This window comes from Rutilus rutilus (genome assembly GCF_951802725.1).
Source record: "Rutilus rutilus genome assembly, chromosome: 2".
Lineage (NCBI taxonomy): Eukaryota > Metazoa > Chordata > Actinopteri > Cypriniformes > Leuciscidae > Rutilus > Rutilus rutilus.
This window is the reverse complement of record NC_140210.1, coordinates 59967315-59984003: the sequence shown is the minus strand read 5'-3', so window position 1 is coordinate 59984003 and position 16689 is coordinate 59967315. Positions and strand designations below refer to the sequence as shown.

General features: G+C 37.2%; 1 protein-coding gene across 1 annotated transcript in view; it reads right to left on the bottom strand.

Moving 5' to 3' along the window:
- Positions 1–16689, bottom strand: part of LOC311286248 (NACHT, LRR and PYD domains-containing protein 3-like) — a 67762-nt gene that overhangs the window by 34237 nt on the left and 16836 nt on the right. The window contains exons 6-7 of the mRNA XM_084402374.1: positions 5730–5903; positions 5477–5641 (exon numbers count right to left, since the gene is read on the bottom strand). Coding sequence (XP_084258500.1) covers positions 5477–5641; positions 5730–5903 — 339 coding nt within the window. The remainder of the gene's footprint in view (positions 1–5476; positions 5642–5729; positions 5904–16689) is intronic.

Genomic DNA, 16689 nt, shown 5'->3' with positions numbered 1-16689 from the left:
ATTGGTCAGAATGATGGGCCCTGATAAGCTCCTAATAGGGCCATTAGGGAGTGTCTTTGTCTTTCTCAGGTGTGGAAAGCTTACATATTAATGAGATGATCCGCCCCTTCGCATATTGCTTTCTCACACAAAACACGTCGTAAAATTTTTAAATCAATATATTGTCTTCTCTGAATGAGCAGTCAGGGTGATTTTCACATAGTTTTAGAGCAAATATTCTAGGCTACGTCATACAATTTTCAAAAGTCTTGTGAAGAAATAATCAGTATGGGTTTTATGACCTTATTTCAGTGAGAATTTATTTTTGTATTTTCACACACCACGCATAAATGTCATTATCTCAAAACTACAAACTTTTACATACATGCTGTTGATATATTATTGTAGCAGAGTTTGTGCTGAATACAGTGTAATTAGACTTTAGCCATGAAAATGTCACAAGTAACAGAAATAACCACAAATGTCAGAGCATGTCAGAACACCTCCAGGGCCCAGAAAACAGCTCAGACCCCAGAGGGTTAATTATTTTCCATATAAAGGTAAATGTAACAAAATGTTGCTAATAGTATTTTTGTGTATTGCACGTCTAAAACAATTGCAGTGCGTCCTCTGATTCTTTGAACCCTGCATATTGTCCATTTGGTGATGGGTATGTTTTTCTTATTAGCTCCACTACACAGGAGGGAAGAACTTTCCTGTTGCCTGGGCCGAGCTTCTCTCCTTTCAGGGCCCATTCCATCACGATACGATAGGCAACCAGCCTGTATTGTCTGAAATAGTAAACACAACATAAACATACTTGATATAACAATGACAGAGCTTTTTGTAAGGACATAGCATCAACATTTATGATCAACATAAATGGCAATGGCAGATGCGTATATACTGTATGTGTATATATATATATATATATGAAGACTTCAGATGCAAAAACCTCTAAATGCCATCTGATATTTTCTTCTAGAATGATCATTTTTATCAAGCTTGTATGTTTATGTTCAGTTATTTCACTTTAATGGCATTGAAAATGACCTATTAATTGTCATTAAAGTGAAATTAATGAACCTAAATATACGAGCTTGATAAAAATGCTCATTTTAGAAGAACATTTCAGATGGCACTTAGAGGCTTTTGCATCTGAACTCTTCATATATATATATATATATATATATATATATATATATATATATATATATATATATATATATATATATATATATATATATATTAGTACACTTTGGGATTGTACAAAATAAGTAGTTGCCTATTACCTGCACTCATACTAATATATACAGTAAGCCCTAATTAGTCATTTGAAATTTGTACATTATAAGACTGTAAAATACTATAAAAAAGTACTTACTCTGAGGACAACTGACCGTTGGGTCCTGCTGGCCTGGGACGCTTCTTCCAGTTAATTTTCGGAATGTGGAAAAAGGTCTGCAAGACACCAGCATTCAGGATTGCAGGAAAGTCCTTGTGATTTGTGATGCAGACCGAAGCTGGTACGCTGGCGTCCTCATCAATAGAAAGGTCTTGGATCTGTTGCATGATGAGATCCAATTCATGGCAGCAGTAGGACTCCACTTCTGTCTGCATTAGTTCACACTTAAAACAAGTACACCACCATTTGTCGGCCACTCGATGTCTCACTGCAGCAGCTGTGGCTCCAGCTTCAACTTGTTCAACTTCTCTGTCCATCCTCTCTCTTTCTGTCCTTTCCAACTCCATCTGGCGTAACTCGTCATCTGTGTATTCAGGTTCGTAAAGATATCCTTTTGGCTGTGTGTCGAAGTCAATGTTGTCATCGTCGCTGCTGTAGTCAGACATGTTATCGTTCTCTTTACGAGCTGTAAACAAAGTGACACATACGCGGCTCCCAGCTGGCTGTAGGTAGCGGCAGCGCGCAGTGATATGACGGGGAAGAAAATAGTGCCAAGCCATTACGAGGTCTGACCTCTCCATAGACAGCGGTTTTGTGCTGCAAATATATCACTCTTTTGAACACATTGATTTGAGAAGAAAAAAGCTTTATTGCCGTGACCCCAGCAAACTTGCCGGACTAATTTCATCTTGACCAAAACTGGACCGGAGCTCGGCTCACAGGACGCTGTCGGGGGTAAGTCATGGTCAATGCACCACACTGCTTATGGGGAAGCTATAGAGATTCTTGTCTAAAATCCTGAACTATCCCTTTAAGAATCGTTGTTGTGTTTCGTTTTAACTGAAAAGACATCAGTTAGACAATATTCTAATTTTAAATTTGGGGTTTCATAAGCTCCAAGCCATAATAAACATTAGACCTACTTAAGTCTCTGCAGCTAGTGTACTTACATTTTATTTATCTGCAAAATGATGTTGTATACTTACAGTTTTGCACAATATATGTTCTCAAAACTACATACACCCTTAAAAAAAACAAAAAAAATATTTAGCAGTTGTTTAGCAGGGTCTGTGTAACCTGTTCTGAAATGGTTTTATTATAATATATATCATTATCGCAAGAGGCTGCAATGTATCACAATATGGATTTTAGGCCATATCGCCCATCCCTAATTGATAGCCTATAGTAGTTGATAATAACATAGGCCTACCTAATGTTGCCTACGGACGGTAACAGTACAGTAGTAACCTTTTACAGTCTATGAGTAGAACAGCTTTCTCAAGCAGTTTGTGATTCATTTTGGAAACAGGAGATGAGCCCCTGGTCTAATGCGCCACCTGGCTTGAGAAACCCGTTCTCAAAGACACTTTTATAGTCATTATTTGGGTAGCACACATATTCTGAATGCCTTCGGCAGAATTCAAATGAGCCATTTTAATCTAGATTAAAAAAATTAATCTATGCCCACCTCTAATTTTTATATAAATGTTCGGTTTTGGTCAGCCTATGACACTGTTTATCATGCTTCAACACTGCCTTATGCACAGATGTTTGTGAATACAGGTGTAAATGTTTGAAATGTAGTGATGTGTCGTTCGCGAACGATCCGTTCATTGTGTGCGTCACTAAATGCGTGCAGTCTTTATGGCCCATCAACAGACACTCGCGGTGACGCGGTCTATGGCCCATAAATAGATATTTCTCCGTCCTCAATCATCAATCAACATTGTGATTTCTTTAATTGTGTTATCAGCATGCTCACATGTTTTTTTTGTTTAGTTTTTTTACAGATGTGACAATGAACATGTCCAAGCACCTGTCCTGAAGAGAGCCAAGGCTAACCAGCAGGCAAGCAACAGGCAGTCCACTCTGACATGGAAAACAGAGTCTGATGTTGACATGGTTCCACAGACTGTGAGACTCCGTCCTGCACGTGAAACTGGACCACAACTGAGTCTATTCAAACATTTTTTTCAGAAAGTGCTGTGTCAACTCTGTGCCACAACACCAATGCTCAGGCTGCCAAAGGCAACTGCAAAGGGCTGCAAATATAAATGGACAGATATCAGCATCAGTGAGATGTACCGCTACATCGGGCTGCTGTTCTACATGGCCATGGTGAAGGTCAGCTCCATCAGGGACTACTGGCGGCAAAGCAGTGTTTTCTCTGTACCCTTTCCATCTACAGTTATGTCCCGGGACAGATACCGCACCATTTCATGGAATGTGCACGAGTCACCCAGATGCAGATAAGGATAATGACAGAAAGAGGGGCACAGCTGAACATGACCGTCTTTTCAGGGTCAAACCTCTCATGGACACTATTCGTCATGCTTGTAAAGCCATCTATCATCCTAAAAGAAACTTAGCTGTGGATGAAAGAATGGTGGCATGCAAAGCACACACAGGTATTTTATTTTTTTAAATCAATGTTGGAAACCGTTGTGCTGTTTAATATATTTTTTCATAACCTGTCATAGTTTTTTTCATGATTCTTTGAATAATTTTTTTTTTTTTTTTATACAAAAAAAAAGTTTGGTCTCTCTTTCTTTCTTTCTTCTCCATTGTTGGGAAAGATTTCTATTTTGAATAAATGCTGTTCTTTTTGTAATTATTCATCAGTGAATCATTCATCAGTTCCTCATTCTTTGTTCAGGCTGCCTCACAGCACCTTGATAGGCCATTAGCCATTGGGGGAGTGTCTTTAGTCACACCCCTGGTGTGAATCACATTAATATTCATGGCCCACGCATACAGCAGTGCTGACACAAAAACTGACTGTTTGTGAAAGAGTGATCAGAATGATTTCCACATCATTTTGCAGAAAAGTCTTATGGACCAAAATCAAAAGTCTTATGGACAGCTATTCAGTGTGTGTTAAATGGCCTGATTGCGGTGACAATGTTTTTCCCAAAACGTACTAACCAGGCATATTTTTTTTTTCTATAAAATGCAAACATGTACATCCATTTTGCTCACATTTTATTGTAGCAGAGTCTGTGCTGAATACAGCAAAATTACATGTTGGCCAATGGTATGCTGAATTAAATTTAGTTTTGTATTAATTGTATCTTAATTTTAATCTGTTTCATCAACCAATTGCCTGGATTTAATAAATAAGAAGTAGAATATAGTAGACAATAGATAATCCCGACACGGAGGCGCCGGCACGTGAACTGGAGCTCATCTCATAAATGAACCGAAACTCAGCGTATACGGTGGCCTACTTACCTCACAGACCTGAGACATATATAGAAAGCTTGAAATGTCTACTTTTAAACAGAACAATTCAAAAAAAAAGAAATAAGACTGCTCTCTGCTTATGTAATCTGTATGAAATGTGTATTTCTCTCTGGCGCCTTCACTACAGCAAAGATCACGAGTCAGCATCGTCAACTTCATCTTTGCAGCCGACACTTGACACAGAAAACACTTGTTTATTAATAAACAATTAAAATGTCTCCTTGCTATATTTGACATATTCATAATCATTACTTTTGCCGGTTCTTTGTGACAGCTTTTAGGAGCTTTATTGGCAGAGCCACCCTTACATGTTACATGAATGCGTCACCATCGCATCAGCACCGAAAACATGGAGATTTTTTTCTTTTTGGGGGCATTTTGTTTGTGTTCAGTCTTTATCAGTTGTCTTTAGGGTTAATGTTTCAGTTAACAGTTTTTCAGTTGTTTTCAGTAGTTTTGTCAGGGCTAGGCTACAGGAGCAGCATCTGTACTCTCACGGCTGTAGATGGTAATGTTTTCTCTTGGTTCATGTCAGTCAGTATGACTTAATTTTGATATACAAGTCGCACCTGACTATAAGTCACAGGACCAGCCAAACTATTAAAAAAAGTGCGACTTATAGTCCGGAAAATACGGTATATCGCAAAGCTAGCATCAAGCACATTTCATGTTTGTCCATCTGTGCAAGAACCCCCTTTAAGCATGCGCAACGTTTCAGATAGTATGTCAAATGTAAACACATGAATCGGATATGGGGCAAGAACGTGTAAACGGACGGTCATATAGGCAACAAATCAGATTTGGGCATCAGGACCTGCAGTGTAAATGAGGCTTGCTTGTCCCACATACTTGAGTATCTGCAATGAGCAGTTTGGATCCTTCAGTTTGCCAGAGAGCAGCTTGACTCCTGTGTGATTGTAGCTTAGGTCCAGCTCTCTCAGGTGTGATGGGTTTAAACTCAGAGCTGAACACACATAACCACAGCCTTCCTCTGTCACCATACAGCCAGACAACCTACAGACACACAGTCAGACCATCTTCAGACACACATCAACATTATGACCAGCAGACTGTAAATTATCTCTTATATATTATAAAATACCTCAGAATCTGCAGCTTACAGTGTGGGCTCTTCAGTCCTTCAGAAATAATCTTCACTCCTGAATCCTGCAGGTCATTGTTCGTCAGGTCCAGCTCTCTCAGGTGTGAGGGGTTTGAACTCAGAGCTGAAGACACATAACCACAGCCTTCCTCTGTCACCATACAGCCAGACAACCTACAGACACACACAGTCAGACCATCTTCAGACACACACAGTCAGATCATCTACAAAAACTCACATGACTGGCAGACTGTTGTTGAAAACTTTTATTCCTTCATCGAAGCAAACCAGGAGACATTTTGGATCTCGTTCAAGTAGAAGTTATTCTTTATTGAGCGTGCTGCAGGTCTTCCAGCTAGTCTGACTAATGTAACTTTACATGTTGTCTTATAGGCATTTCAGTGGGCTGTCCTTAAAGGTGCTGACCTTACACACAGCCTGGGAGATGATCACTAAATCTAATCATCTAAAGACAATAGAGGCAATTACCCCCAACTGACTTCCCCAAATGGTATAAACACAAATGGTCACGGGAACTAAGACTAGGTAAACATTCACACACAGTTCAACTCTTAGTTGGAAGATCAAAGACTAACAAAACCCCTGACTATTACAATGTTTAGACAGCTGACTTCTAATCAGTAAATTGATGCCATCATGTTCACCTTGAATGCCCAATACAGTGTAGTTCACCTTAGTTTTTCATGTGATGTTATGTAAGGAAGTAGGATCAGCAGATCTTAAACATATTCTTAAATTTGTAATCCCACATTGTAAATAATCTCTTATATGTTCTTTTTTCAATTTCAGCAGACAAATATATACATTTATCAAGGCAGAAATGCTTCTTTACAATAAAACAAATACATATACGTTAATACAGAGACAGCATTATAACCCATCATGTCTACCAATGGTCATGGAAATGAAATACTCAAGCTTATACAGATGTTTTGTGTTTTACACAAGAACAAGGGGAGCTATTACTTATAATTATAAAAAAAACATTACCTTACAGACCATTTATGCTTCAAAAAATGTCAGTGCGAATTGGTTTTATATAATCAATCATTTTTTACCATATTGAACAAATGTATTCTATCTGGGCTCTCAAGGAAAAGGAAATATTTTCCATCACACGCATATATATGTGACCGATCACGGAAAGTAGGGACACAAGTCGGTTCTGGGGCATTTTGAGTTATTCAGATTCTGAAAGTGTAGTCTCCAAGCTTTCCAACGATGTGTAACACATGGAAATCTGATAATATTTGGAGAAGTTGTGGCCATTTGAAGGTAGACACTCAAAAAAGCTCAAAGGGGAGAAAACAGCCTCTGAAGATTGTGCAGTTCTCACCTCTCTCTCCTGCTGGGAGTGACAATAGAGGCTCATTTACATCTCATTTAGATAAGCCATACCCCCTGTAAAGCTCCCCCTGTAAAGCTGTAAAGCACAGGGGGGAGCAGAAAGGTCAGGAAAATGTGCCATCAAAGAAAAAAAAAAGTTTGCAAACAGGTAATATATAAATAAATGTCTCTTAGCATCTACCGATAAAACTGTATAGGCAACTTTTGTGTACACTGAATAAAAAATAAGATAAACTCTAGACAATGTCCAAATCAAAAACAGGATGTGCTATGTGATATATATACATATATGTATAAATATATACTGTATATATATGTATGTATATGTATATGGTATGAGTAGGCTATAAATCAGAATCAGAATAGATTTTATTGCCATTGTCAATGAAAGGTTTCACAGACTAGGAATTTTCTTCGGTGTAGCCTACTCGTGCAACATGAAACAAAAAGCGCTGAAATGTGTTTTTTTAAATCAAGTGATCAAAGTGCTCGTTGCCGCTGTGATCAGTGGCGCAGAATCAGATACAGTGTTTTCTCGTGTGGCTCGCGCACACACCGCACTGTCTTCACTCGACGCGCGCTTCAATCCGTTGTGGAAACTCTCTATTCGTTCTGTTGAAATCACAAAATAATTCAAATGTTTGCGTCTCCCTGCCTGACATACAACCACTGATGAACATAATCGTTTTGATGAGAGAAAAAAACGATATAGTCCATGAGCCAGGGGGGTTGATCGGTATCAACGGGGGGGGCAAATGCTATCATTGTTTTTTGGTAAGGTATACACCCCTAGTATTAGAAAAATCACGATAGCAGTGCAGGGGTGGTAGCGAAATCACTTTTTTCAGCTCATGTAGTTACTAACCCCCTAAGATAAATTCCGTTTTTGAAATCTGGTGTATATCTGGTTTAGGCTCATGCTATGGATATTGATAATATTCTATAATATGGTGCTTGGTATCGTTGGAAAGGGGACCTTTTAGGCTTTCATTTAAGCCCAGTACTGAATCTGTCTGCCAAACACAGAGGTCACAAGACTTCTTTAAACCAGAAATAACACACATTTTTTCACAATTTCCGCCTAAACTGTATGCTTTCTTTTATCCCTGTGGCATGAAAGAACACCATGGACACAAAACTCAACAACTTCAATACTCAAGGCACTCTGATGACTCAGAAAATGTATAATATACCCATACTATTTATTTGTGAGAGCCTTAAATTAGACTTGTGCAGCCAGTCTTCAAAATAGAATAGAGCGAATAGACTGGACAAATAGAATACCCTATTAGTCCAGGGCCAAATGGCCTATTTATTCATGTACAGTTGTAATAAAAAGTAATTGTTTCAATAGAGTTGTCAACATAAGACGTGTAAGTGGTTTAACAAAATGTTTCTATCATGTATTTTGATATTCACCCACTTTCAGTTCGAATGTCAGAAAGTAGCTCATGCAGGGAATGTTGATGGATTTTGACAGTTTGAAAGGTTTTTTAAAAAGTCAGTTTTGTGAAAAGATTGTTGGTTCAGTTGACTGGTTATAACAACACTACCAACTATGCCATTTTCAATCAACTTCCACTGAGTTCCAGGGGTATTAAATGTAAGTACAAAATACCTTTTCTCTTGTGCTTGTGAATTGGTGGGGAATAGTAGCAGTAGCTAATGTAAGCTTGGCGTTTTTAGCAGGCTAGCTATCTAGCAGGCTAGCTAGCTTGCAGGTTAAACTGGCTGTCATAGATTAATCATAGACTGGCATAGATCAATCTATGAAACAGTGTAACAGTAACTGCTACAGTGCAGTCAGGGCTCTCAAGTGTCACATGGCAGTCACTCATTTCGGTCTTTTGTCACCCCTCTCGCCACACATTGTATTTCTCACGTGGAAAAACTATTTATAATATATTTAATATGCCGCAGCACCCAAAATGTCTCTGGCCGCACCAGTCTCATTATGGAACCGGCAGGAATCAATCGCTGTAAAAATCTATTATTGTCTATCCATTATAGAAGTGCATCTATCCATAATAAAAGTGGATATATCCATTATAAAAGTGCATCTATCCATTATAAAAGTGCATCTATCCATCATAAAAGTCCATCTATCCATTACAAAAGTGCATCTATCAATTATAAAAGTGCATCTATCCATTATAAAAGTGCATCTATCAATTATAAAAGTGCATCTATCCATTATAAAAGTCCATCTCTCCATCATAAAAGTCCATCTATCCATTATAAAAGTGCATATATCCGTCCTAAAAGTCCATCTATCCATTATAAAAGTGCATCTATCCATTATAAAAGTCCATCTCTCCATCATAAAAGTCCATCTATCCATTATAAAAGTGCATCTATCCATTATAAAAGTGCATCTATCCATTATAAAAGTGCATCTATCCATTATAAAAGTCCATCTCTCCATCATAAAAGTCCATCTATCCATTATAAAAGTGCATCTATCCATTATAAAAGTCCATCTATCCATTATAAAAGTGCATCTATCCATTATAAAAGTGCATCTATCCATCATAAAAGTGCATATATCCATCATAAAAGTGCATATATCCATCATAAGAGTGCATATATCCATTATAAAAGTGCATCTATCCATTATAAAAGTGCATCTATCCATCATAAAAGTCCATCTATCCATCATAATAGTGCATGTCTTCATGTTCATTTTACGAAGTATACTTAAGTACTTTTCAAGTATATTTTTTAAGTATACTTTATGTAGTAAGTATACTAATATCAATGTATACTTGTAGTAAACTTGTGTACTATTTCAATACTGATTGGGACTAAATTGGCCCACTTTTAGTATTTTTAGTATTTGTAAGAGTAGTAAACTAAGTACACAACTAGGTTTCTCATTGGTTTCTCTTTTAAGTATATCTGGATCAAAAGATTGAGTTCAAGTACAGGCCAAATATACCTGGGCCCGTATTCATAAAGAATCTTAATGCAAAAAGTAGCTCCTAGTGACAAAATTCTAAGAAAATTCTTAGAAATGTGGGCGTTTACTCTTAAAATTAAAGAACAAATCCCAGTAAAGAAAAAAGTACTTCAGAAAGCATCTTAACCCTTAAAAGAGATCTTAAGGTCAAAATTGTTAGGAGCACGGACGAGGACTTTTCAGAGGCTGAAGAGATTCTTTAGCAGAGGAGATCATGGCAGAAAGACGAAGAGGGTTGCAGACAATGGGACTCAATGACAGTGAGTTAATAAGACACTATAGATGAGATCGTGCAGGGATCATGTTTGTGACTGATCTTATTAGAGACGTGCAAACATCTCCGACACAGCGCAGAAATGCCATAGCGCCAGAAATGAAAGTAATCACTACATTACGATATTTGGCAACTGGGAAAATGCAACAATGCAGCAGTGTGTAATGTACACAGTTGCATGTAATGTCAAAGTGAAGGCTTAGAATAGACCCTATACTTAAAATCACTATTTTTTTCCTTCTTGGACAACCAGCCAATCACAGTCTTCAAAAGATTGTGTCATACATAGCAACGGGGGCAATCCCGCCTCCTCACTCAGATGAACGTTTTTGTCTTTTCCTTGCTCAGAGTTGCTCTCAGATCGGCCCCGAATCGCTCTTAAGCTAAGACTCTATATGTAAAATCCTGAGAGGATTCTTAGAATCTTTATGAATACGGGCCCTGGACTTTTCTCTCAGGATAAATCAAGTACACTGAAGTGTAATTTTAGGTATATTTCTGAGAAGTACATAAAATGTAGACTGAAAGTATACTAAGTGTGAAAAACACCAAGCTTACATTAGCTACTGCTACTATTCCCCACCAATTCACAAGCACAAGAGAAAAAGTATTTTGTACTTACATTTAATACCCCTCAGGGCTCCAGACTAACTTTTTGCCTTGGTTGCACTGGTGCGCCTAACTTTTTTATTTAGGTGCACCAGCACAAAATTTGGGTGCACCCAAATTTTTCCTCGGATGTATCACCTTTAACGCCACAATTTTAAGGTCACCTTTTTATCACGCTCTATACACATTCATATATATTATGTAAATGAATTTAAACAAGAAGGTGTAGGTAAAAACTTTTATTTATTTTTTGAAGCACAATTATTAACGGTATTCCTACTCTTACCGATACTGCTTATCGATACAGTACTTTAACTGTATTCTTATGGTTCTTTTTGTTTTATATATAATAAACAAAGATAAACAATAGATAAACAAAAGATAAACAATTAAACAAAGATACACTTTATATAGGCCTACACAGTGCTTTAATTTCAGGAAGGCCTACTACTGTTCAGGCATGGTCTAAAAAGAAATCTAATAAAGTAATAAAATGTAAAATAACACTGTAAAATTTATCATAAATAGATTAATGCTTATCAAAGCTGAAGTTATTCTTTCGAGAGCTGTGAGTGATTTTTCTCTTGTTGTTTGATTTGCAGTAATGGCGCAAGCATCAGCATGTTTATTAGACTGCGGCCCCTTTAAGACCGGGTGCAGATCTAATAGGCTACTGATGCACCATATTCTCCCAACTATTTCCATAACTACGTCCATTTAAGACATAAACTGTTTTTAGTGAATCTCAAAGCCGGTAATTTTGACACGCTTTTGTGTACAATTGATCGTTTAGACGCGCACAATCTGCACATGAAACCGAAAGTATAATTTGCTTGTCTCGGTCTGTTTCGGAGCGCGCGCCGCCATGCGAACAACATCTCTTGCGCAGATTTTTGTGTTTTTAATAGCTCTTTCAATTATTAAATGCGTCCCGCAATTTAGCAACAGTAGCTAGACTGCATTTACAACAATCACCGATCGTGCTGATTCTGATTCTGAGTTTTAGGGAGAAATGACAGCGTAATGCTGCGAAGGGAAGAAGTTGCGCGTAGATAGTTTTTAATGGTTTTAAGTTACCTCAATATATTATTTTTTATAATCTTTGGAAGCCGAAATTTAAAATAAAATCAGACTAATATAACAGACCTTAAGTGTAACCAGGCTACGTTTGAATGTTTAATTCTGTCCTCCGTCGTCACTCATTAAGCAGGGCTGTCGTGTTGTGCGAGCTGTGGCATCACGTGAGAGAAGAGTGTGAGTTCCGTCAAAGGAGAACAAACGCCAACAAACGTTCGTGCAGAGGCAGCGGATGCGAGGACGTTAGGTGCACCGGTGCGACCTAGGAAAAATGTTAGTCGCACACTTACAAAATTTGGTCGCATATGCGACCAAATTGGTCGCACTCTAGAGCCCTGCCCCTGGAACTCAATGGAAGTTGATTGAAGATGGCATAGTTGGTAGTGTTGTTATAACCAGTCAACTGAACCAACAATCTTTTCACAAAACTGACAAAACCTCGTCAAACTGTCAAAATCCATCAACATTCCCTGCATGAGCTACTTTCTGATATTCGAACTGAAAGTGGGTGAATATCAAAATACATGATAGAAACATTTTGTTAAACCACTTACAAGTGTTATGTTGACAACACGATTGAAACAATTACTTTTTATTACAACTGTACATGAATAAATAGGCCATTTGGCCCTGGACTAATAGGGTATTCTATTTGTCCATTCTATTCGCTCTATTCTATTTTGAAGACTTGTGCTGGCTGCTCAAGTCTAATTTAAGGCTCTCACAAATAAATAGTATGGGTATATTATACATTTTCTGAGTCATCAGAGTGCCTTGAGTATTGAAGTTGTTGAGTTTTGTGTCCATGGTGTTCTTTCATGCCACAGGGATAAAAGAAAGCATACAGTTTAGGCGGAAATTGTGAAAAAATGTGTGTTATTTCTGGTTTAAAGAAGTCATGTGACCTCTGTGTTTGGCAGACAGATTCAGTACTGGGCTTAAATGAAAGCCTAAAAGGTCCCCTTTCCAACGATACCAATCACCATATTATAGAATATTGACAATATCCATAGCATGAGCCTAAACCAGATATACACCAGATTTCAAAAACGGAATTTATCTTAGGGGGTTAGTAACTACATGAGCTGAAAAAAGTGATTTCGCTACCACCCCTGCACTGCTATCGTGATTTTTCTAATACTAGGGGTGTATACCTTGCCAAAAAACAAGGATAGCATTTGCCCCCCCAGATGATACTGATGGACCAAATTTGGGGCCCTGGCTCATGGACTAATACGAGAAAAAAAAAAACCTACACGTGGGCGTAATCGAACTCATAACCTCTGAAACGGCTGGCCAAAGCTCTAATTTTGCATACTATATATATATATAGTGTAATATGTCAATCCAATCATCAACTGTAAGTGGCTCTGGTTTTAGCCATTTCTTTGTAATTACTTTTTTACTGGCTGCCAGAAGAATTAACATCAGTTTCTTATCAATGTTATTCCACCCATCAAAAGAAATATTAGCCAGATGTAAACATTCACAATTACAAGGAATCGTCACCTCAAAAACAGCTTTCAAATTTCCTTCAATCCCTTGCCAAAACTGGGTTAATTTCTGACACTCCCCAAAAATATTATAATGGTTAGATTCCCTTTTCCCTTTGTATTCTTTTCTTTTTTTTTTTTTTTTTAATTTTTTTTATTGAAGGAAGAACAAAGTGATGTATCACATACATAAAGAGTTTAACAATACTCCTTGTTTTTACAATTTTTTCCCCTTTCCCACAACCCACCCACTGAACAAAGAGAGAAAAAAAATATATATAAATAAATAAATAATGATAATAATAATAATAATACAATATATAAACGATGTAAAAAAAAAAAAAAAAAAAAAAAAACCTTTCCAAGTTCTAATATTATAAACAGTGAGAAAATAATTGACAATATTGTCAGCCAACTGTGTCGGATTACGTCATCCAACCCAATGTGCACAAGCCTTTTAATAATAATTAGTTTTAGTTTGGGGGGAGAGTTGCATCCTTTTCAAAATAAGAAATCATTGGGGACCATACTGAATAAAAACGTTTGGTGGATCCTCTAAGAGAATATTTAATTTTCTCCAGTTTCAAAAACAGCATCACATCACTAAGCCAGAGTGAAACTAAAGGTGGTTTACTTGACTTCCAATCAAGTAATATTCTTCTACGAGCCAAAAGACATGCAAAAGCACATGCGTCCTGACACTTTTTGGACATGACCACATCTTGTTCAGGTACTCCAAAGACAGCCATCTCAAAACTAGGCCTGATATCCTTAACATATACCTCAGACAAAATTTTAAATATAGCTGTCCAGTAATCCAGCAGTCTGGGACAAGTCCAAAACATATGAGCAAGGTCTGCTTTAGCAGAGTGACAACGCTCACATGTATCAGCCACATTTGCGTATATCTTAGACAGCCTAACCTTGCTGTAATGAAGTCTGTGGAGGACTTTGAACTGGATTAAACCCAAGCGTGTACAGGAGGTTGTTCCATTCACTCTAGATAATGCATTATTCCAGGTTTCCTCTGAAATATCCACTGCCAAATCTTTTGTCCACTCTGCACGGATTTTATCTAGATTAATATTTTTTATTGACATTAAAATATTATATATATTAGAAATTATTCCCTTCAAATGTAAGGGAATGTTTAAAATTGCATCCAATTCTGTACTGGGAGGAATGGATGGATATGTGGGACAAAGATTTTGAATTAGATGACGAACCTGAAAATATCTAAACATGTGTGAACTTGGCAGATTATATTTTGAGGAGAGGCTGGAAAAAGAGGCGAAAAAATCATCAATGAAAAGATCACTAAATTTGACAAGACCTGTCTGCTGCCACTGACTGAAGATCGAGTCCAATTGAGCTGGAAGGAATAGGTGATTTTTGCATATAGGACTGGCTATGAGGAAGTCTTTAAAACCAAAACATTGTCTAAATTTAAACCAAATCTTGAGAGTATTTGCGACGACTGGGCATTGAGTATACATAGAAATACAAAGGGGCAATTTAGATAAAGCTAAAGCAGGAAGGGATGATGAGGTACAGGAGTTTGCCTCTGAGATACACCAGACATCTTTGGGGTTCTGAAGCCAATAAAGTAATTTCGAGATATTTGCAGCCCAATAATAGTACCTGAAATTAGGAAGCGCTAAACCACCTTGAGATTTCTGTCTCTGGAGAAATTCCTTCCTAATCCTAGGTGTTTTTCCACCCCAGATAAATGATGAAATAAGTCTGTCTAAATTCTGAAAAAAGGATTTTGTTAAAAATATTGGAATGCATTGAAACAAGTACAAGAATCTTGGTAAAATGTTCATTTTTACACAGTTAATTCTACCTGCAAGAGAGAGAAATAGCAAATTCCATTTTTTGAGGTCTAATTTTAACTTGTCAATTAGAGGGACAAAGTTCTCTTTGTAAAGGTTAGGGAAGCCCTGTGTGATGTTTATACCTAAATATCTAAAACCCGATGAAGACAACTGAAAAGGTATATTGGTATTCGAAATCTGGAGGCCCTTACTGTTTATGGGGAAGCAGACAGTTTATAGTTCAGTTTATAGCCTGAGAAAGTTCCAAATTGTTTCAAAATTTTAACTACCTGTGGAATACCTAAGATCGGATCTGAAAGATACAACAGCATATCATCGGCATATAAGGATACTCTATGTTCTATGCCCTTACAGATGATGCCAGTGAAATACTGTGAATGTCTTAATGCTATAGATAGGGGCTCGATGGCTAAAGTAAAAAGTAAAGGGCTAAGAGGGCATCCTTGTCTTGTACCCCGTGATAGGGGAAAATACTTTGAACATACTCTATTTGTAATTACAGATGCTTTAGGGGAAAAATATAATAACTTAATCAATGAGAGAAGAGATGTATCAAAACCAAATCTTTCCAGCACAAAGAATAAATATTTCCACTCCACCCTGTCGAATGCTTTTTCAGCATCTAACGAGATGACTACTTGAGGAACAGGGTTTTGAGAAAGTTTAGACGAGTGTATTACCCCTAACAATCTCCGGATATTACTAAAAGTGTGTCGACCTCTGACAAATCCTGTCTGGTCTTTTGAAATCAAATTCTCTATTACTGTATCTAATCGTAAAGCAAGGATTTTTGCCAAAATTTTTACATCTGAATTTAAGAGAGAGATTGGCCTATACGAGTTACATTTCAGGGGATCTTTTCCAGGTTTTAGTAAGAGTATAATGTTTGCTTCATTCAAGGTTTGTGGCAGGCTACCCTTTTCCAATGAGTCCTCAAACATATCAAGAAGAATAGGGGCTAATTTAACTGCAAATTTTTTGTAAAAGTCTATTGGATAACCATCAGGGCCAGGAGTTTTTTTGCTCTGCATTAATGTGATTGAGTTTAAAATCTCTTCAATTTGTATGGGCTTATCCAAATTAGTTTTCTGCACAGAATTGAGGGTGGGTATATCTATATTGTTTAAAAATTCAAAGATTTCAGAGTTAGATTCAGGGCTTTCAGAAGTATAAAAATTTGAGAAGTAGTTCTTAAAAGTGTTATTAATTTCAATTGGATTAACTATTAAATCATTATTACTGTTCGAAATTTGAGGTATAAGTTGAGAGGCAGCTTTAGATTTTAACTGGTGGGCTAGAAGTCGACCTGCCTTTTCTCCATGTTCATAAATATAACCTTTAG